Raw genomic sequence first — 23,710 nt, 5'->3', positions numbered from 1 at the left:
GGCCCAACACAGCTATCCTCTATACTGAGTATACTTGGAGGAAGCACTGAGGTAAACAAGGATGCAGAACATAATCTGGGTGGGGGACTTCAATGTCTATTACCAAGTGGCTCAGCAGCACCACCACTGATCAGAACCTAAAGATAATAGCTTCAAGACTGGGTCTACAGCAAATGGTGAGGGGACCAATAAGAGGGAAAACATATTTGACCTCATCATTACCAATCTACCTGTTACAGATGCATCTGTCCTTGATAGTACGTGTAAAAGTGACCACTGGGCATCCATGAAGTGCTCTGAAGTCTTGCCGCAGACATTCATTGATTATGGTGGACAATTAACAATTCAATGGAAGAGGAGGTGCCACAAATATCCGCATCTTCAATATTGGAGCAAACTAGTATATAGTGTAAACAATAAGGCTGAAGCATTTGCAAAAATCTTGTCAGAATGCCAGATATCTTGGCTTCCTCCAAAAAGGTATCCTCCATCATAGATCCAGTCTTTGGTCAATTTGATATCCTTCATATTATTTAAGAAACAGTTGGAGGCACTAGATATTGCAAAGTCTAAAGGCCCTGACAATATTCTGACAAAAGTACTGAAAACTTGTGCTCCACATCTTGCAGCAATGCTGGCCAAGTTGTTTCAGTACAGCTAAAACACGGATATATATCCGACAATGTGGAAAACTGCATAGTGAGTCCTGTACCCAAAAAGCAAGACAAATCGAACGAGATCAATTACTGTTCCATCATCTATGCTCGATCATCTGTGATCATCTTGATCTAGTGCCATCGAGCAGCACCTGCTCAGCAACAATCTGCTCATCAATGGCCGGCTTGGAACCTGCCAGGGCGACTCAGCACCTTACCTCATTAAACCTTGGTTTAAACGTGGACAAAAGAGCTGAATTCCAGAGATGATGTGAGAGTGACTACCTTTGACTTCAAGGCCACATTCAACTGATTGTAGCATCAAGGAATTGGACCAAAACTGGAGTAAATGGGAATTGGGGACAAAGTCTTTCTTCATTGACTGGAGTCAAGCTTGGCACAAAGGAAGGTGGTTAGGATTTTTGGAGGTCGGTCATTTCACTATCAGAATACTACTGAAGGAGTACCTCGAAGTAGTTTCCTTGGCCCAACCATCTTCAGCTGCTCCATCAATGACCTGCTCTTACGTCCGAAGGGGGGAATGTTCATTGACGATTGCATAATGTGCAGCACAGTTTGCAACTCAGATAATAAACAGGATTTCAAATTGCTTTTAAAAGTTGTCAATCTCTAAGGAGATCATAACACTTCTCCCAATTTCTATGGGAGTAGATTAATACTCCCATAGAAATCTGGATAGTGGGCATTATTAAGCTTCTAACATCGGGAGGAGCAGGACGTTGGTATTACAAACAAAGTCCAACTCTGCTTAATTACAAAATCTGTTGTTGATTAGAGGAGAAACTTCGACTGATTTATCCTATCAACAAGTATAGTATTATATATTGTATGCCTCGTATAAAGTCACTTTAGACTTTACAAAACGCAAAACATGACTCTAGAATAGTGGTTGTTTGGCATTTTTCTAGTAATATCAGTCACTTTATAGTATTTGCACTGTAGTTCAACAGGGTTACTGAAAACAGTGCAAAGCATATACTTTCCTGAATAATATTAAATTTTGAAAATAATTGTGAGGAGGTTAAACCACGTGTAAGGTTCTAATGAGAGTAAGGAATGTCTGCAGTTTTCAACTGGCAATTGAAATACTGAATGATTTGAATTTGAAATGTCACTAAAGTCTTGAGTATTGATTATTACAATTTCTAAATAATTACATTATTCTTTCAAAAATTCATTGGTATCAGCAGGAATAGATTGCATCTTATTAGCTTCTAGAATGTTTGAAGAAGGCCAGTAAGTTGGTTCAGAAAGGCACTGAGCTCTGATCTTCTAATCAGTTATAACAATCAGGATAATTCCACTCTGTTTTTTCAACAGTCCAGAAATTGGAACTGTATCAACCTAAAGATTCATTCACAAAAGTGTTAAAGTTGATCACCCTGATATCCTAACACAGGTTCTCTTTCCACAGATATTATGATATCTGCAAAATATTTTCAGCATTTTCTGTCTTCATTTCAGATTCACAAAACACACGGTATATTGCTATTCTGTGCATTAATTAATACAGCTGTCCTTTATTGATATTTTTATCTTTTCTTTTTTTTTTGAGCAAACATTTTTAACTCCCATCTCTTTGGCCATGAAGTATCAACCTAAATCGTACAGATCCAATTGCAGCAAATGCTGTGATGCTAATTACTGCTTTTAAGGTTCTATCAGGGCCAAATCTTCTGGAGAGCTCAGTGACATCCAGATATGAAAGTTGCATGCACCTGAAAAGGCTTCAGTGGAACACCAGCTGACATTTCTTCAGGGTATATCATTCAGGAACTAAGGGTGGTATGGTGAACACTTAAGTTGGTTCTTAACTGAGTTTATTTGAATTGCTCTGAGTAGGCACAGAACCTGCTCAGGGTAAACAATGTATGGCTTCACGGGCAATGCTGAGTTTCCCTTGCTTCTTAACTTATCATTTGACCCCGGTGTAGCCATAGCAAGCTCACATTGCAATCTGTGTCAAAGATAGAGTTATACTTCTTCACACAGACAATGTGAACATCTCCACTTCATTGCCAACTGCAAACTATAGTGTTACTTTTTTCAGTTTATACTTATCACTCACAGGGTTACCAACACTTCAGCAGTTTTAATCAGCAGGGTATGTGTAGTATTGCTGCTTTCACATTTCCCAGCTGGCTGAGTGTGAAGAAAGCCATAGATAGGAGAAAGTACAGAATTCTCCTGGTCTTTTTGTCAAACTGTCAAACACAGCAGTTTTAATATTGCTTGATCACCATACACACAGGAGCAGGTGAAAGCCAGACTGCCAGCATGGCACATTCATGATTTACTTAAATTAAAACATCTGTGGAAAACAGATCAAGTCAGGCCAAACAAAACTGGACAATGAAATGGTAGTAAATTATTTTAGATGTCTTAACTTTGAACTGTTTTTCTTTGAGACAAGGATGCATAAAGTGTAAATATATTAAAATAATACATTGCAAATTAACCTGTCATACATACCAAACATTTGTAATTCATCTCAGCAGAATATTTTACCTTTTCAACAAATTAGTAAGGGTTGAAATATAGAATTTGGAGCATTTAGTTAACTTTACTGCTGAATAAACTATCACCTGATGTCAAAGGTATTGAGTACTAGAAGCAAAATTTATTACTCTGATTCTGAACCATCTTATAATTATAGATGAACAAACCTTTAATGGAGAAATGTGAGCATGTGACACATATCCAAGGATATTCTCAACCTGCGATAAATTCTTCTCAGACACATGAACAAGCTCAGGGCCTTTGACTTCATTTGTTAGCTGTGGTAAGCTATATTCATGTGGTGATGTATCTTCATCTTGATAATGATAGTTCTAAAAAAAGAAATTAAATGAGTGAAAGGAAGAGGAAAATTAATTTATATTTTCAATTCTTAACAGATGCAAAAGACTGTGACTCAGCCATTTCTTACAACAGAGCATTCCATCTCCCAACAAAGTCTCTGTATAAGTAGCTGTTCCAAACTTCACCTAGAAATCCCCACCCCAGAGAATCGGTCACTGCTCTTTCTCCAGCTCCCCTCAACTATTGCAACAGGCGTAAAAAAGTTAAACGAGCCATCATAAATTCAGCTGTAAAACAACTATTTGTATCAATAGGGTTTAAATGGTTTCCTCAATATTCTGCATTGAGGCCAATTCATGCTCAAACAATGATAGTCTCTGAGCATAGATTCATGCATAAAATTATGTGCAAATTGCCTCAGATAGACTTCAGGGTTCATGATAGGCTACAAATTAATTGCACATCCAGTGAGGACTGCTATCAAATAATGTCTAATTTTAATACGTTGATAATCAAAGCCTCACTTCCCACTGACTAAGACTCTTGTCAACTTCAATAATTGCTAAGGTATTTCACATAAACATCAGTTATAGAGAAAAAACTCCAATGTAGTTGCATCTCTGCCTAAATGCTGCTGTGGATTAACTCCACATAATTCCAATTGCTCATATTTCCCTGGCCTCTCACAGTTTGAGACTGATCTCTCATCAATAGCTTTTGAATTAAATTGATACACATTAGCAGCTGTTAATTACCATATTGAAATAGATTTACTTAGTTTTACAATTATAGAGTCATACAACATGCAACTGACCCTTCAGTCCAACTAGTCCACGCCGACCATGTTTCCAAACTAAATTAGTCCCACCTGTCTGTGCCTCCTTCTGTGTGTCCCAGCGGTCCATATTCCTCCAAACTTATTCATCTACTTATCCAAATGTCTTTTGAACAGTGTAACAGGACCTACATCCACTATCTCCTGAACTGCTACACGTTAACTACTCTGTGTAAAAAAAGTTGCCCCTCATGTCCTTTATGTGGAAATGCTAGGCAACTGTATATTGTGGTACAGGACACTCCTCATTGATGTTCTACATTGAGTAAAGGAAATTGTGCTTCATACTGTTTAACCAGCAGGTCCTTCAAGCTACTGAAGTAATTCAGCAGATACTCTGTGCTTCAGTTATGCCTCGGCACCAGATATAAATGTCAACAGGTGAACATCTAGGTATTCAAACCCAGGATTTAAATGGAGAAGGGAACATGGAATACAAAGTAAAAATATGGTGTGCCAAGTTCATTTAGGCTGAACTAGCTTTTCCAGGACTCTGCCTCCAAACTGCTTCTTGCACAGCTCATCCAGAGCATATGCTGATACAACCCTACCCAAGCATTTTGTAATATTATCCTGATGTTACCATGTCTGACTATCTTCAGAACCCCTTTGCCAGGCTGAAAATTTGATTAGAAAAAAGCATTGTGAACTTCTTTGAAGTTCTATTTTTAAAAATAGATTTTGCTGCCAGACCACCACAGTAGCAGGAATCACAGAATATCAAAATTGTTATGGTGCAGAAGGAGGCCATTTGCCCCATTGTGTCTGCATTGGCTCTTCAAACAAGCATCACTACCTAGTGCCAATCTCCGGCTTTTTCCTCATACCCTTGCACACTAGTTCTTTCCAAATAATCATCTCATGCCCTCTTTAATGCCTCAATTGAACATGCCTCCATCACAATTCCAGGCAGATCATTCCATATCCTAACTACTTGCTAAATGAAAAGGTATTTTCTCACTTTAGCTTTGCTTCTTTTGGACATTCTTTTAAATCTATGCCTTCTCATTCTTGATCCTTTGATGAGCAGGCACAGTATCTCCAATTATGTCCAGATCACTCATGATTTTGAAAACCTTTATTAAATCTCCTCTCAGCCTTCTTCTTTCCCAGGAGAACAGTTCCAATTTCTCCAATCTAGCCTCATAATTGAAGTTTCTTATTACTCGAACCATTCTTGTAAATTGCTTCTACACTTGGATTAATATATTTACATCTTTCTGAAAACAGGGCACTTATAACGGTACTCCATGTGAGATCTAACAAATGTCTTATGCAAATTCAATGTTACCTCCTTGCTCTTCTTGTCTACGGTCCTATTAAGGAAATTGTTGAGACTGTATGCTTTATTTAACTGTTTTCTCTACCTGTCCTCTCACCTTCAACAAACTGTGCTCACATTTACCCCAGTCCCTCTGCTCCTGCACCACTTTTGGAATTCGCTTTCAATGTTCTTCATTACTTCACACTTCTCTGCATTAAACTTCATCTGCCATCTATCACTCCGCCAACCTGCTAATACCCTTTTGGAGAGCTATACTGTCCTGCTCACAGGATAAAATTTTTCCAAGTTTCATATCAGGTAAAAACTTTTAAATTGACCGCTGCACGCCAAGATCCAGATCGTTAATGTATATCAGGACGGCACGTGGTTCAGTGGTTAGCACTGCTGTCTCACAGTGCTAAGGACCCAGGTTTGATTCCAGCCCCAAGGGCTATCTGTGTGGAGTTTGCACATTCTCCACGTGTTTGTGTGGGTTTCCCCTATGTGCGTCAATTTCCTCCCACAGTTCAAAATGTGATTAGCTGGATTGGCCATGTTAGATTGTCCATAGTGTCCAAAGATGTGTAGGCTGGGTGGATTAGCCATGGGAAATGCAAGGTGATGGAGTAGGGATTTTGGGATGCTCTTCAGAGGAGCAGTGTGGACTCAATGCGCCAAATGGCCTGCTTCCACACTGTCGAGATTCTATGACCAGGAAAGGTAAGGATCCGAATACTGAATGGGCAGCACGGTGGCATAGTGGTTTGCACTGCTGCCTCACAGCGCCAGAGACCCGGGTTCAATTCCTGCCTCAGGCGACTGTGTGGAGTTTGCTCCGGTTTCCTCCCACAGTCCAAAGATGTGAAGGTTAAGTGAATTAGCCATGCTAAATTGTCCATAGTGTTAGGTGAAGGGGTAAATGTAGGGGAATAGGTCTGGGTGGTTTGCGCCTCAGCGGGTCGGTGAGGACATGTTTCCACACTGTAACTAATCTAATTCCTGGGGAACTCCATTACAAGTCTCCTCCAGCCATCTACCACTGTTTCACATTACTTAGTCAATTTTTTTATTCATATTGCTCTTGTCCCTTTTATATCATGGCCTATAACTTTCCTCACACAACTGTTGTGTGGCATTGTATCAAACACCTTCTGGAAATCCATGCATATGACATCCACATCAACGACATCATGGAGCCTATCTGTTCTGTTCATTTTTCTGTTTCAGCTACCTCTTCAGAAAACTCCAGCAACTTAATTAAACATGATTTCCCTTATAGAAATCCAAACTAACTCTTCCTAATCAATCAAATCTTCTTCAATGTGACTACTAACTCTATCCAAAATAATTGTTTCTAAAACCTTCCCTACCAATAAAGTTGAACTGACTTTATAAAGTTTATAATTGCTGAGTTTAATCCTTATTAGCTTTTTTGAACAAGGCCATAATGTTTATAGTCCCTCAGTTTTATCGCACCTCCCCTGAGGGAAAATTGAGAAAGTATGGCCAATGTCTCAATATTTCCTACAAACACTTTGGATGCACCTCAACTGGTCCCAGTTCCATATCAACTTTAAACTCCAGCAGTCTATCAAAGACATCTTCCATATTAATTTTGAACCACTCTCGCTACAGAATTTTCTCCTCTGACATTGTGGTCTGTGCAACATCCTCATTTGTGAAGACAGATACAAAGTAGTAAATTTAACACCTCTGTCTCCAAAAGGCAGGAGATTAAGGGTTGTGCCCAATAGAAGAAGGGCCTCCAGGTCTGGCTGATGTTATTGCCCCAACCCCTCCACCTCCATTCATTGTTGTTTCTATGCATCTAAACTGGGTATAAGAATAGTGGCCAGCAAGGGTATTTGTACCTCTATGTGTCTCAGAAACCAGTGCTGGCAAGGCTTTAAAATTATGCTCCTGGAAACTAAATTTAAACAAGGCATGTCCTAGCTTTGCATGTGTTGTCCATGCTTGCAAAAAGAACAATCAGGCAGCAAGGTGAATCAATAGTCATATTATTTGAAGGTAGATAGGGCAGTTCAATTGTGAAACTTTTTCTTTTGCAAAGTGTGTGAAGTTTGTTGTATTTGCATACAACTTTATAGTTATGCCAGAGCAGGATATGAACACAGCATAGAAAGGAGGCGAGACTTGTGGGAGCAGTGGTACTAGTACTATAATGGTAATGGTATGACAAATTAATAGGATGCGAAGAGGGCAAGTTCAACACCATATTTCACCACCTTGGAGCTGGACTCCTCTACATTCTCCAGTAACTGAACAAGGTGTTTGGCAGACCAACCACTGCATTCAGAATTTCAGTATGGATGCCCACCAGTCCTGTCCTGTATGCTGCCCCAATTAAGTCTCTGAAGAAGAATTGCATGCCACCTCACCCTTTGATGAACTGGTCAACAATGTTTCCTTTACCCCAGGTATAACTGCATTCATCCTTGTGTGGATGCTAGCCTCCAGGACATATGCATTGCTAGTCTTTGCACTGATGGCTGCAACTTTCAGAACAAGTAATGGAACTTTTTTTTATCAGTCTTACATGTGGCTGTTTTGTTTCTAATCTCTTGGTACCACTGTGGATTGATAGGCATCAGCTTTGGAGTGTTTGAAAGCAGGAAATCAGAAGGGAAACTTTGTTGTAAAAGAAATGATGTAGACTGGAAACAGAAAATCCACACTTGTGTCATTTGTAAGTTGCTAATCATGTTATGTAGCAACTGAGAAGGGACAAAAGGCAGGACCGTAACATCATCCTCGATTCTCTCAATAGTGGTGTATAATATGGGTCTGTCCCAGCCAATACCATGATGCTGAGAATAATCTCCTTTAGAGACATCAGGAGATGCAGGTGTCCTTGTTCCCTATTGGATTTGCTTCGCTTACTAAATGCCATGTTGCCTGCAAGAGAGAGACAGCAGATTGTCAGTGGTGACAAAGATACTGTGTTTAAATGAATATCTGGAGTTATTTGGAGGCAGCAAGGGGTAGATGTGAGGCAAACAGCTAAGACATGAGACAATGAGTGGATTTATTGCGATAGTACATCTGAAAGTTAAGTTCTACTGGGTGAAAGACGGGATGTGATATATTGAATGACATGAGAGGTTGAAGGCATGTTAAGTAAGAGCCAATTCCAGTAGGGAAACCATAAGGCAACATAACCAAATTTACTGAATGATGGTGAAATTAATAAAGTACCAACAATATTCCACTTTTTTCAGCATTTTACATTAACACAAATCAGAACTAATGTAAATGATATATAAAGTAACAGGCAAAGGATACTTAAAATAAAAATTTGACTTTCACTTTAAATAGTGGATCCAATAAAGTTACATCTTATGTATTCACAGCATCCACATCGCTTTACACACAACCATGAGACCATGTGCAATTTCACAGTCTCTCCAAGTTGACTCCTAACATACTGGATGTCTCAATTTTCCACTCAAGCCGTTGAATTGTATCCATCTACAACCATATTACATAGAATTCCCTCTGGAACAGCATCGTGAATGTACCTACACCAAACAGCCTGCAGCAATTCAAGAAGGCAGCTCAAGGGCTATTATGGATGGGCAATAAATGCTGGCCCAGCCAGCAACACCCACATCCCCTGAATGAAATATGTGAATGACATACCTACTGCAGGTAAGAGGCAGGTTATAAGTAATATGACATATACTACAAAGGATAATGTACCAATAAAGGAAAGTATTTCTGTTGCTATTTTACAGCTTCTTGCCACCACGGTGCAGTCAAGAGATAGATACAACTTTCCAAGAGTACTTCCTGTATCTTTTTCCATGTCATATTTATTATTATGCAATTATCAGGATCTTAAATCACAGCTGGTCATATAGCTCATTAACAGCTATAATACCAATTTAAATCTTCCATTAATAAATATATATATTTAAGTAAGTGCTCCCTATCACAGATACAAAACAGTATGACTGCACATTCAGAAGAGTAACTGTGCAATTAATAACACCTTTAATAAATGGTGAACCATTTAAATCTCAAATTGTGACAGATTTTATGCTGGTGCTGCAAAGCAATGAATTCAAATGCTAGTTGCTGTTGTGTAACTTCAGTTAGTTTTTCTAGCTGCAGTTCACCCATTGTATCAATACTACAACTGGAAGAAAAAACAAATTCTACACATTAGCAAAAATAGACAGCAGAGAGAATCAGTATCGCAGAAAACTGCAGGAGCCCTGAGGTGTGAGTATTTAAGATGTAATAAATGTGAAACAGACTGAAAAATCTTTTAAAAAGATGTCCCTAAATAGAGTGATCTGAGAAGATCAACGTAGTTTATTAGTTAGAGCTTTTACTGATTATTATGATCAGTAGTCATTTTGGATGGTATTTATGGAAGAAATGGGTGAGAAGTGCAACAAGGCCCATCCTGACATCAGAAGCAACTCGTTGAATCTTTTGTACTGTTGTCGAAAAGCAGAGCAGGTAAGGGCTGTTTGGCAGTGGCTGCTTGAAGGCTAGGTGACGTTTGTTGAATGGTTTAAATTTGATTTTTTTTTAAAAAGGCGCGGAGCAGATCCGGAAGCTAGTGTAGCGCAAGCTTAGTTGGGTAAGTTGTTTGGTTTTTTTCCCCCTATAAAGCACGCAGCTTCAAGGCCTCGGCCTCTCTCTCAGCAGAGCAGGTAAGGGCTGTTTGACAGTGGCTGCTTGAAGGCTCGGTGACGTTTGTGGAATGGTTTAAATTTGAATTTTTTTTTAAAAAGGCACGGAGCGGACCAGGAAGCTGGTGTAGCACAAGCTTACCTGGGTAAGTTGTTTTCCTATAAAGGCGCGCAGGAAAGGAACCCGAGGCACTACAGGGGTAGAGCCTCCCACCCGCCCTCCTCCTCTCACCTAATAATAAGACCCGTTGTGGTAAGAAGATAAGTGCTGCATTTTGCTTATTCTCGTGTTTAGACCTAGTTTTATTAAGGGTTACTTTTAGAGGGATGGCAGTGAAGGCAGTGCAATGTTCCTCTTGCAACATGTATGAGGTGAGGGATGCCATGGTCGTCCCTGCTGATTACACTTGCAGGAAGTGCACCCATCTCCGGCTCCTCCAAGACCGTGTTAGGGAACTGGAGCTGGAGTTGGATGAACTTAGGATCATTTGAGAGGCAGAAGGGGTCATAGATCGGAGCTTCAGGGAAGTAGTAACTCCAAAGATTGTAGACAGATGGGTGACAGTGAGGGGGACTGGGAGGAAGCAGCCAGTGCAGAGAACCCCTGCGGCCGTTCCCCTCAAGAACAAGTATACCGTTTTGGATACTCTTGGGGGGGGACTTACCAGGGGTAAGCAATGGTGTTCAGGCCTCTGGCACGGAGCCTATCCCCGTTGCTCAGAAGGGCAGGGTGGCGAAGAGCAGAGCAATAGTTATTGGAGACTCAATAGTTCGGGGCACAGATAGGCAGTTTTGTGGGGGCGAGAGAGACTCACGTTTGGTATGTTGCCTCCCAGGTGCAAGGGTACGTGATGTCTCTGATCGTGTTTTCCGGGTCCTTAAGGGGGAGGGGATGCAGCCCGAAGTCGTGGTCCACATTGGCACCAACGACATAGGTAGGAAGAGGGGTGAGGATGTTAGGCAGGCTTTCAGGGAGCTAGGTTGGAAGCTCAGAGTTAGAACAAACAGAGTTGTTGTCTCTGGTTTGTTACCTGTGCCACGTGATAGAGAGTCGAGGAATAGGGAGAGAGAGCAGTTAAATGCGTGGCTACAGGGATGGTGCAGGAGGGAGGGATTCCAGTTTCTGGATAACTAGGGTTCTTTCTGGGGAAAGTGGGACCTCTACAAACAGGATGGTCTACACCTGAACCTGAGGGGCACCAGTATCCTTGGGGGGAGGTTTGCTAGTGCTTTTTCAGGGGATTTAAACTAACTCTGCAGGGGCATGGGAACCTAGACTGTAGTTTTAGGGTGCAGGACCTTGAGTGTAGGGAGGTTAGGAACCAGGCATCAATCTCGAAGGAGGGTGCCTGTAAACAGGAAGGTGGCTTGAAGTGTGTATACTTCAATGCGAGAAGTATACAAAATAAGGTAGGTGAACTTGCAGCATGGGTTGGTACTTGGGAATTCGATGTTGTGGCTATTACGGAGACATGGGTAGAACAGGGACAAGATTGGTTGTTGCAGGTTCCAGGGTTTAAATGTTTTAGTAGGGTCAGAGGTGGGGTAAAAGAGGGGGAGGTGTGGCATTGCTTGTCAAAGATAGTATTACAGCAGTGGAAAGGACGATGGATGAAGACTCGCCATCTGAGGTAGTTTGGGCTGAGGTTAGAAATAGGAAAGGTGAGGTCACCCTGTTAGGAGTTTTCTACAGGCCTCCTAATAGTCCTAGAGACGTAGAAGAAAGGATTGCTAGGATGATTCAGGAGAAGAGTGAAAGAAATAGGGTGGTTGTTATGGGGGACATTAACTTTCCAAATATTGACTGGGAAAGCTATAGCTCGAGTTCGTTAGATGGGTCAGTGTTTGTCCAATGTGTGCAGGAGGGTTTCCTGACACAATATGTAGACAGGCCAACAAGAGGTGAGGCCATACTGGATTTGGTTCTGGGTAACGAACCAGGCCAGGTGTTAGAATTGGAGGTAGGTGAGCACTTTGGGAACAGTGACCACAATTCGGTGACTTTTACTCCTGTGATGGAGAGGGATAAGTGTGCACTACAGGGCAAGAGTAATAGCTGGGGGCAGGGAAATTATGATGTGGTGAGGCATGACTTAGGATGCGTGACTTGGAAAAGTAGGCTTCAAGGGAAGGGTGCAATCGATATGTGGAGCTTGTTCAAGGAACAACTACTGAGTGTCCTTGGTAAATATGTACCTGTCAGGCAGGGAGGAAAGAGTCATGTGAGGAAGCCGTGGTTTAATAAGGAATTGGAATCCCTTGTTAAAGGGAAGAGGGCGGCCTATGTAAAGATGAGGCGTGAAGGTTCAATTGGGGCGATTGAGAGTTATAAGGTAGCCAGAAAGGATCTAAAGAGAGCTAAGAGCAGCAAGGAGGGGACATGAAAAGTCCTTGGTTGAGGATTAGGGAAAACCCAAAGGCTTTCTATAGGTATGTCAAGAATAAAAGGATCACTAGGGTAGGAATAGGTCCCGTCAAGGATAGTAGTGGGAAGTTGCGCGTGGAGGCTGAAGAAATTGGGGAGACACTGAATGAATACTTTTCGTCAGTATTCACTCAGGAACAGGACATTGTTGCCGATCTGAATATTGAGTCACAATTAATTAGACTAGATGGCTTTGAGATATATAGGGAAGAGGTGTTGGAAATTCTGGAAAGGGTGAAAATAAGTCCCCGGGCCTGATGGCATTTATCCTAGGATTCTCTGGGAAGCAAGGGAGGAGATTGCAGAGCCATTGGCCTTGATTTTTATGTCCTCGTTGTCTACAGGAATAGTGCCAGAAGACTGGAGGATAGTAAATGTGGTTCCCTTGTTCAAGAACGGGAGTAGGGATAACCCTAGTAACTATAGGCCGGTGAGTCTTACCTCTGTTGTGGGCAAAGTCTTAGAGAGAATTGTAAGGGATTGGATTTATGAACATCTGGATAGGAATAATGTGATCAAGGATAGTCAGCAAGGTTTTGTGAAGGGCCAGTCGTGCCTCACAAACTTTATTGAATTCTTTGAGAAGGTGACTAAGGAGGTGGACGAGGGTAAAGCGGTTGATGTGGTGTATATGGATTTTAGTAAGGCGTTTGATAAGGTTCCCCATGGTAGGCTACTGCAAAAAATACGGAGGTATGGCATTGAGGGGGAGTTGGAGGTTTGGATTAGGAATTGGCTGGCTGAAAGAAGACAGAGGGTAGTAGTTCATGGTCAAGGTTCATCTTGGAGTGCAGTTACCAGCGGTGTTCTGCAAGGATCTGTTTTGGGACCACTGCTGTTTGTCATTTTTATAAATGACCTGGAGGAGGAGCTAGAAGCTTGGGTGAGCAAGTTTGCGGATGATACGAAAGTCAGTGAAGTTGTTGACAGTGAGGAAGGATGTGGCAGGTTACAGCGGGATATAGATAAGCTGCAGAGCTGGGCAGAAAGGTGGCAAATGGAGTTCAATGTCGCTAAGTGTGAAGTGATTCACTTTGGTAAGAGTAACAAGAAGGAGTACTGGGCTAATGGTCGGATACTTGGTAGTGTATCCGACCATTGGTAGTGTGGAATTGCAGAGGGATCTTGGTGTCCATGTACACAGATCTCTGAAAGTTGCCACCCAGGTAAATAGTGCTGTGAAGAAGACATATGGCGTACTGGCTTTTATTGGTAAAGGAATTGAGTTCCAGAGTCCTGAGGTCATGTTGCAGTTGTATAAGACTCTGCTGCGTCCGCATCTGGAGTATTGCGTGCAGTTTTGGTCGCCATACTATAGGAAGGATGTGGAGGCACTGGAACGGGTGCAGAGGAGGTTTACCAGGATGTTGCCTGGTATGGTAGGATGATCGTATGAGGAAAGGTTGAGGCACTTGGGGCTGTTTTCATTGGAGAAAAGAAGGTTTAGGGGTGACTTGTTAGAGGTGTACAAGATGATTAGGGGTTTAGATAGGGTTGACCATGAGAACCTTTTTCCACGTATGGAGACAGATATTACGAGGGGGCATAGTTTTAAATTAAGGGGTGGTAGGTATAGGACAGATGTTAGGGGTAGATTCTTTACTCAGCGAGTCGTGAGTTCATGGAATGCCCTGCCAGTAACAGTGGTGGACTCTCCCTCTTTATGGGCATTTAAACGGGCATTGGATAGGCATATGGAAGAAAGTGGGCTAGTGTAGGTTAGGTGGGCTTGGATCGGCGCAACATCGAGGGCCAAAGGGCCTGTACTGCGCTGTATTTTTCTATGTTCTATGTTCTATGAAAGGCATGAGAGTCTAACTAGGCAGTGAAGGGTTGCCAATTAAGGAGGATTGCAGCTTGTTAAATGCTTTATTAATGCCACAACTTGCCTCATTAATATTCAGCTTTCCATTTTATCATATGTTTTGAATAAGTGATATGTTCAGATTTCTCAATATAATTCAGAGTGGATACTTGACGACTTCAGCTCACCACTGACAGTGAACAGCCTCCATGTCACTCAGCGCCAAACAATACCTCAGGACACAATCCATGGACATCAGTAACATGCATTCTGTCCATAGATGTTAGCATCCAGCATTGGCCAACCTGTCAAAACCATCACAGCATGTCTCTTATTCATTTGTAGGCCACTTAGGAAGAACAGACTTTATTACAGGGTGTACCCGATGAAGGGCTTATGCCTGAAACGGTGACTCTCCTATTCCTCAGATGCTGCCTGACCTACTATGTTTTTCCAGCGCCACACTTTCTGATGAAAGACAGGGTGCACCGTGCTGTTGGAATCTGGGTGGGAAGAGATTGGCGAACAGCAGACATTTTCATTTTGATGTAAGGTTTTGGTCACTGAGCTAGCGGAGAATCTTCACCAAGCTACACATGCTGCAACTAAGATGTGGTGGAGTAGAAAATAGGGCTACTGAAGATGTGATTCCATTGCTTGGGCGGTCAGAAGGAGCCCTCCTGTGAAGTCCTGATATAGTGCACTACACCTTCCTAGCATGCTGGGCTGTGTACAACTGGATTAGGAAACAAGGCGATGTGACAGATGCTGAGAACCCAGGGGAATAGGAGCAGTTGTCAAAGAAGAAGGATGACAACATTGAGATAAAGGAAGCTCCCTTATGGATAAGAGAGTTCAGATGCCTCAGGCACTATAAGGCAAACAGAACCTGGTTCCTTTCAATGTGAGTTAGGTACAAAAGTCTATCATGGCCTGTCAAATAATCATGTTTGTCATGATGCCAACATTTGTTCGACATTGTGAGGAGTGAAATGCATCCTCTGATGGTTTTGTGTTCACATTTGCTGGCTGTCAGTAAAGGTTCATGATCCAAAATGTGACATTCCCCTAATGGACAGTGATAAGATACGAGTATCCAGTAAGTACTGGAGTCAGAGTAGTGGCGACTTGGAGAGGTTGTTCAGATGGGATGTAACTAAGAACAGGTAAACCTGTGGCATAATGATTAAACAGTGATCAGGTTGACAGAGGGTTGCTTTATGTGCAAGACAGTGTCAGCTTTGGTGAGGAGTCACTGGTCTTGAAACAGTAACTCTGTATTCTTCCCACAGATGTTACCAGACCTGCTGAGTTTCACCACAATTTTTGTATTTGTTTCAAAGTGTCAGCAAGCTATATGCCATTAGCAGCATGCCTTTGTGGCCATCATACCATGACATTGTCAGACTGTCAATGCTTGTCCAGGTGCACAGCGCCTTTAAAACATGATGCAAGGGCTACTCGTGGATATCCTCAGAGTAGTGAGCTGAACAGCGAAACAACCATAAAGATGAACAGTTTTATCTTTAGTAAGCTAACATAGCATAAACACTGAATCCTATCACCCAAACACTCTGTGCCATATGGGGACACTGAGATATTTTGCATTTCTTGAAAAACCACATATGCAAGTAGTGGATTCAACCTTTCAAGATCAATTTGTACAACTACCTCTATCCAATTGGTGTCGCAACGTGCTTACAGGAAACTGAGAAATTTGTTGGTAGTGTATTTCATTAGGTATGGAACCCACAGGTGCATAAAATTAGAAAGAGAGGGAATAGGTAATCTTGAGATAGTATAGAACTTCTCTGTGAGTTTAACACTCAAATATCAGTGTTCAGTGTTGAATATCAGCAAAAGTGATGAGCTTAGACACAGTGCTGTCAGAGTAAAGTCATAGATTAATGGGAAATGAGACTGTTCACAGGGATGTGAAACATGTGTAGAAATACAGCTGATTCAGGGGATTTGGTAATCAGAGGGTTTTTTTTTAGCAATCACAGATATTAAACTCCAAGAGGGGTGCTGTTCCCTAAGTCCCAAGAGAAAAAATATCAATGAATATATAAGGTCAAACCATGAGGTAAAGAGATAGGAAAACAGGCAGAAGTCATGTTGAATGTTGGATTTTGGTAGAATTGGGTCTACATCCCAATACTATAATCTTAAAAAGATGCCATTCAGATAGTTTCTGTAACTAGGGAAAATAATTGAACAGGACCTTATTATCAGGTAATCTCTAGATTACTCTCAGTGTCACATGCTAATAACTCCAAAAACAATGAAGATAGTGCAGGTGAACCTGTGTTTGAGAAGTAGTGCAAGAGGTAGGACTTCAGATTTAAGCCTTTCACCATCTAGGTCTAGTGCTAAGCCAGGGTTTCCCAAACTATGGGACATTTTGGGATTGTAAGCTCCAAAGCAGCAATGATCACCATGGAGCTATGTCAGCGCTAACAAACTGTGAAGCTCCTTTAAATTAGAAGTTTTATTTTAATAAGTGGACATGACCTAACCAGCTGAACCTTGACCTTGAATGCTGTGTGGAAAAACACTGTGCTAAAGTCAGTGTTCATATAACTTTAAAAGTGTTAAATGTCAAATGAAACATTCATTGCCCATCCCCCCACCTCCATCCATGCTGTCACAGCTTTTCCCCAAAAGCACCACCCTCATTCATGTTGGTCATGGCCATACTCCTCTCCAATACTCTCCAAGATATTTTCCTCAACCCGTCTTCACTCTTTTACCACCTTGGCCCACCCTCCTCATACCCACCAGCCTTTGCCACCCTCACCCATCCACAAGGCAGGTTCACATCCATTGTCAAAATGGGGTCACAATGGCAAAATGTTCATTCTCTGTTAAGCCAAACATCAATACACAGTTCCAGTTTCAAATCTGGCAATGAGGTAATGTTTGAGAGATGTATGGAGGAACTATCTATGTGGTATACTTTTTTTCCCTATGAGTGTATGACTCTGTTGTGATTGTTTGATGATGGAGGAATTTCCATTTGAATCTGCCCAGGGTTGTTTTCTTGCTCTATTTAGTGGGGTCCAACTTATAAACGATAAGACTGAGTTTCAGAACAGATCTCAAAGTCTGACAGGTTGTACCTGTGATGTGGAGGTATAGGTGTTGAACTGGATTGGACAAAGTTAAAAATCACACAACACCAGTTTATAGTCCAACAGGTTTATTTGGAAGTACACGCTTTCAGGGCACTGGTTCTGTAGCACTCCGAAAGCATGTTGTTCCAAATAAACCTGTTGGACAATAACCTGGTGTTGTGCGATTTTTAAAGTTGTACCTGAACTGGGACCAATTTCGCTGGGAAAAACTAAACTAGCGCTATCAGGATGAGTTTAAGTTGATTTGGCAGAGAAGAGGAAACAGAGTATTGGAATAGAGAGCAAAGATAAAGAACAGAAAAAAATAGTGCTAGCAATAGAATAAAGAATAGCATAGAAAAAGCAGGAATTGATGGACGAGAAAAGGAAAGCAGATTAGCGTCGTGGAATTCAATTATGCTAGTTCATGCATATTACAGTAATCTTGACCTAATTTCATAATGATATAAAAGCCATCACAGAGACTTATCTTAAACATGGGCAGGAATGGGAACTAAATATTCTTGGTTAAAATCTATTTGGAATGGTAGGAAAAGATAGGTTAGGGAGACAGTATCGATCAAGGTTCAGATTCAGTTCCACAGAAGGACGACACACTGTCAGGTTTAAAGGCTGAGTTGCTATGTTTGGAGCAAGGGTATTTCGCATGATTTCAAAAGATGCTTATTCAGCAAGAAGACAAGTTGTTCACCATCTCAGCGGCTGCTGTCATGAATGTGATGTTGAGCCAAATCTTGACTTGCAGCTATAACAGCAGGTATAACTTCAAACATTACGACATGAAGACACTGTTGGAGACTCAGTGGAGGCATTGGCTTTCTGGACCTTGTCTGGTAGAGACCTGACTCTCTTCTCCACAAATGTTAGGATGGTTTAATATCAGGTACTTCTCCATTTGCATCATACCAGGGACTTCTTTTCCCCATGCTGTTCAACTTATAAAGTCTTAGATAGGTACAAAGATATTCTGAAAATCAGAGATTAGGATGTCCAGTGCTGCAGGGGAAAGGTGAGGACTGCAGATGCTGGAGACCAGAGTTGAAAAATGTGGTGCTGGAAAAACACAGCAGGCCAGACAGCATCCGAGGAGCAGGAGAATCGACATTTCGGGCTTCCTGAAGAAGGGCTTATGCCCGAAACGTTGAATCACCTGCTCCTCAGATGCTGCCTGGCCTGCTGTGATTTTCCAGCACCACATTTTTCAACTTAGGTCCAGTGCTGCAGGCCACTGTGCTCAGCAGGCCCAATTTCTCACTTGCAGTTATGAAATAAAGTTATAACAAAGCACTTTAAACATGGGCAGAATTGGGAAGAAAATATCCTGATAACAATGTAGTAATAAGGATTTATTGAGGAGAAATAAGAATGAAGAAAGAAAAGGGGAAGTGCCAGTGTCCATCAAGGTTCCTTGCATAGTTCCAGATGGGATGACATACTGAAGTTTTTATTCATTCTGAAACCAATGAGTGGTGGAAAACAATATCAAACCTTTACTTAATATTAACATCAGACAAATAAAAGTTGACAAGTGAAATGTTGTAATTGCTTGATTGAGAACTTGAAGTGATTTTAACAAGTTGTTTATTCACAGAATTTGAAGCCTCTCTTACTGATACTTCAATGGTCTGTCTGATTATAATGTCCTTGAAACAGCAGTTTGTATTCAAAGAATACTTCTAAATGCATTTTATTTCTCAGCAGTTCCACACTTCCCATTGTTATTATATGACTCATTGCTCATGTATCTAGCAGCAGAGAGTCATAGAGATGTAAAGCACGGAAACAAACCCTTCGGTCCAACCAGTCCATGCTGACCAGATATCCCAATCCAATCCAATCCCATCTGTCTGCACCCGGCCCATATCTCTCCAAACCCTTCTTGTTCATATACCCATCCAGATGCCTTTTAAATGCTGTATGTATACTAGACTACACCACTTCCTCTGTCTGTTCATTCCATACACGTACCACCCTCTGTGTGAAAAGTCTCCTTTGTATCTTTCCCCTCTCTCCATATACAGATTTGTGGCAGGGCTTAACCGTTGCACCCTGGTTTTCTTTCTTTTTTTCATGTGTTTTCACTTTTTGGTATTTGGACTGAACCCCTGTGAGTCAACTGCACCTTTCTAACTGAATTGTTCCTCTCTGGACAGACTAGACCTCTGTAAAGACTGAACACCTGCGTGTGTGCTGGGAGGTGTGCATTTGCTGCATGCTCTACCTTCAGGAATGGACTCTGCCTTTAGAAGTGGACTAAACCCCTGTGAATTTACTGCACTTCTACAATGAACTGTATTCCTGTGAGCAGGCCTGGTCCTCGGTGGATGGAGCAGACCTCAATGGAGACTGAACACCCTGCGTGTGCTGGGAGGTGAGCATTTGCTGCATGCAGCGTGGACTCTGCCTGTTTTAGTGGCCTTTGCCTTCAGGCGTGGACTCTGCCTAGGTGCTGGAAACTCTGGTGTGAAGATTTTGTGAATTCTGTTACTGGATGTGGGTTTTGTAATTAATTGTGTTTGGGTGTGGGCCAGAGTAGGCTAGCTAGGACATGGGGCAGTTGATAGCTGGAGGGTCAATGACCAGTCTAGGGGAAAAGTGGGCTGGGGGGGCAGGGTCTATTAGTACACGGTGGCCAGGGGCCAGACAGCTGTCAGCGTGTCCACAGCAAAGTTGGTCAGGGGAGGGGCAGCCAGTATGAGGGCTGGCTGGGGTCCAGAGAGTCAGTGATTGGCCAGTAGGCATGCAGGCCAGGAGGGACTTGTCAGTACATGTGGCAGGCGAGGCCAGGAAACTAATAGCATCCTCATAGGAAAGCCGGTATTGGGCAGATTAGCCAGTATGCGGGGAGGCTGAGCCAGACGGCTGACGGCAGCCCATAGAAAAGACGACTGTGGGAGGACCAGTCAGTAGGCAGGGGGGCTAGGAGCCGGACAGCCAATGGCAGGTCGATAGGAACACTGGCCAAAAGGGAAGGTCAGTCAGCACGAGGAGTAGCTGGGTGCTGGAATGCCGACAACCCGACTCTAGGAAAGCAGGTTGAGGTGGTTGGTTAGTATGCAGGTTGATCAGGAGCCAGTGGCCAATGTCCATCCTGGAGGAAAGTGAGTTGGAGAGGTTCAGTCAGTACACAGGGCAGCTGGAGACTGGAATTCCGACAACCAGCGTGTACAAAAAGTTGTGATTGGAGGGGTGGAGTTCGAGGGTGGAGGTGCAGGACGTGGATGAGCATCTTCAACCACATGGGAGAGGAAGTTGTGGTCTTTAAAGGAGGCCATCCAATCTGTTCTGTTTTTGTTTATTGTTAACTGTGTGTTTGTAATTTGTACCATTTTCTAAAATTAAAAAATATATAAACAGGAGATTTAGAATTTCCTCAGTTCTAGGACTGACTCAGAGTTGGCTGGCCACAGCCAGTGTTACTGTGGGTTTTTGTTTTATGTGTTTGTGAGGAACTGGCTCTTGAGCTTGCTTGCCGCGGCCAGTGTACCTTGGGCTCCTGGCTCTTGATTGATCTGGCTAGCCACAGCCAGGGGCCATGGAGGATTTTGTTTGTGGTTTTATTTCTTTGTGGGGAACTGGCTCTTAAGTGAGGTGGCTAAGGCCAGTGTGCCTTGGGCTCCTGGCTCTTCAGCTGGCTCGCCGTAGCCAGTGGATTGGGAATTTTGTTTTTGTTTGTTTGTGGGGAGTTGGTTATTAAGCTAGCCAGCCATATCCAGTGTGCCTTGGATTCCAGCTCTTGAACTAGTTGGCCTTTGTGCTGACTGGCCACAGCCGGTGTGCCCTCGGTTCCAGGCTCATGCTGGGTGGCAACAACCAGTTCCCTTGGGTTGTTTTTCTTTTGTGTTCTTCTTCCTGGGGAACTGGCTCTTGAGCTGGTTAGCCATAGCCAGTGATTTGGGAGGACACTGGCTCTTGAACTAACTGGCCACAGCCAGGGGATTGGGAATTTTGTTTTTGTTTGTTTGTGGGGAGCTGGTTCTTGAGCTAGCTAGCCACGACCAGTGTGCCTTGGTTCCAGGCTCTTGAGCTGGCTGGCCACGACCAGTGTCCTGGGTTGTGATTTCAGTGTTCTTTCTCACAAGCACTGGCTCTTGAACTGGTTGGCCACAGCCAATGAATGGAGGGCTCCTGGCTCTTGAGCTGGTTAGCCACAGCCAGTGATTTGGGAGGACACTGGCTCTTGAATTAGCTGACCACAATCAGTGTGCCCTGGATTCCTGGCTTTTGAGCTGGCTGGCCGCAGCCAGTGAACTGTGAATTTATTTTTGTTTCTTTCTTTCTCCCTTTCATTTGTGGTAAACTGGCTCCTGAGCCAGCTGGCCATAACCAGTGTGCCTTGGGTTTCTGACATTTGAGCGAGTTGGCCATAGCCAGTGGGTTGGTGGGCTCTTTTTTCCTTTAATGGAGCTATACACTTTTCCTTCTTGAGGAATTGATTTTAAGCTGGCTGACGACATCCAGTGGCACTGCTGGTTTATTCTTTTTTTCTTGAGAAATTGGTTTTTCAGCTGGCCAGTTGCAATCAGCAGTAATGTGATTTTGGAGAAGATATGGGAGTGGAAGATGCAATTTGGCAAATGGGACTTATTCTTTGTTCCACAGTCAGCTGTTTGGACTAAACATTTTTTTTACCTGACCTGCTTTAATTCCGGTGCATGGATTGAATCTCCATGGTGGCTCTTAGCTCATTGAGTAGGCTAATTTGTTGTATGGGACTAGGCATCCGTGCGCAGATTGTGGCGGTGAGTGTGGACCGGAACTTATGGGGGAGCAGAGCCTTTGTGTGCAGTATATGCACCCTGCCGATGGGAGGAGGACCTGCTGGTTGGAGCAACCCCTGTAATCGGAGGCAAGTTCCAGTTTTGGAAGTGGATTCTGGATCAGATGGTAGATTCTGGGAGCGGCCCTTGTGTTGGGAGTTGCCCCCGTTTTATGAGTGGACTCTGTCTCGTGAATGAACTCTGTCTTGGAAGGGACTCTACACTCGTGAGTTGTACTGTATTCTTATATGTCTATTGTATTTTATCATGAACTCATTCTGAGGTCCAACTGGCTGACCTCATTGTAATCACTACATCCCACACTCTCTGCGTCCAAGGACATCGGCCGGTTCTATTTTTTTATAGCTCCTCCTGAGGCATTTTAGCACTGGGCCAGCCTCCCCCCTCCAACTCTGCCTTTGATGTAGGTGGTATGTAATGCATGGCAGCTTACCTCTTGCAGCTAGTGGGACCTGAAGAAACATACTCTCTTCTTCAGGCGATAAAGGCATTAAGGCAGTGACAACAGTCTTGTCGATCTTGGAATCTAAGATATTTTCAATGTTTAACAAAGAAGATGAACCATTGGGTTCTGGAACAATCGGAAAAGCAGTCAAGGAACCGGCCTCTTACCCATGCAGGGCAATTCCTGTGGTTCCTCCACCAAACTTCACTGTCTGTCTCACTTCACAGAGTTTTGTGTCCGATAATGGTGTTCCTCTTGCCGTTTCACCCTCCCCACCCCAGGTCTGGGAAAATCAGACTTAACCTGGTGCAGAGTCTTCTCCCCATTAGCAACGCGGCTGGAGCTATCTCTGCAGTTGCATGAGGGGTGGTCCTAAAATCAAATCAAATAGGCTGTCGGCTATTTCTTTAATGAATTCTGAATGGATTCCTGATGAAGGGTTTATGCCCGAACGCCTCAGATGCTGCCTAACCTGCTGTGATTTTCCAGTAACTTGAGGATCACCAGACCTCAGGCAAAGAGAGAGATTGAGGAGGACAGTCTTTCATGATAACTTCAGCCAATGTGGGAATTGAACGCCTGCTGTCAGCATTATGCTACATTGCAAACCAATTGTCCAGCCAACTGAGCTAACCAATCCCCAAAGTCGATAGAAAGGTCAGCAAGGTAACAAAGACAGACTCCACCTAATTTCTCATTGGAAGATGATATTGACAGAATTGGAAGTGCCATGTTTCTTAATAAAATAAATTTGTTCAAGGAGATACTGACAAGTTTCTTTTAACACTCCAAGCTAAACAAATGTTATGTTCCTTTCCAATGCCAATTTATGTAGTTCTTTATAGTGACATTTAGGAGGGCCACTTAGAACAAATG

The 23,710-nt window shown here is 42.7% G+C and overlaps 1 protein-coding gene across 2 annotated transcripts in view; it reads right to left on the bottom strand.

The window, feature by feature from the left end:
* dlg2 (discs, large homolog 2 (Drosophila)) overlaps positions 1-23,710 on the bottom strand; it is an 876,537-nt gene that overhangs the window by 674,835 nt on the left and 177,992 nt on the right. For both annotated transcript variants that reach the window (XM_060825990.1, XM_060825991.1), the window contains exon 3: positions 3,344-3,508. In XM_060825990.1, coding sequence (XP_060681973.1) covers positions 3,344-3,508 — 165 coding nt within the window. The remainder of the gene's footprint in view (positions 1-3,343; positions 3,509-23,710) is intronic.

The sequence above is a fragment of the Hemiscyllium ocellatum genome, chromosome 6 (genome assembly GCF_020745735.1).
Source record: "Hemiscyllium ocellatum isolate sHemOce1 chromosome 6, sHemOce1.pat.X.cur, whole genome shotgun sequence".
Classification (NCBI taxonomy): domain Eukaryota; kingdom Metazoa; phylum Chordata; class Chondrichthyes; order Orectolobiformes; family Hemiscylliidae; genus Hemiscyllium; species Hemiscyllium ocellatum.
This window is presented reverse-complemented; position numbering and strand designations above follow the sequence as displayed.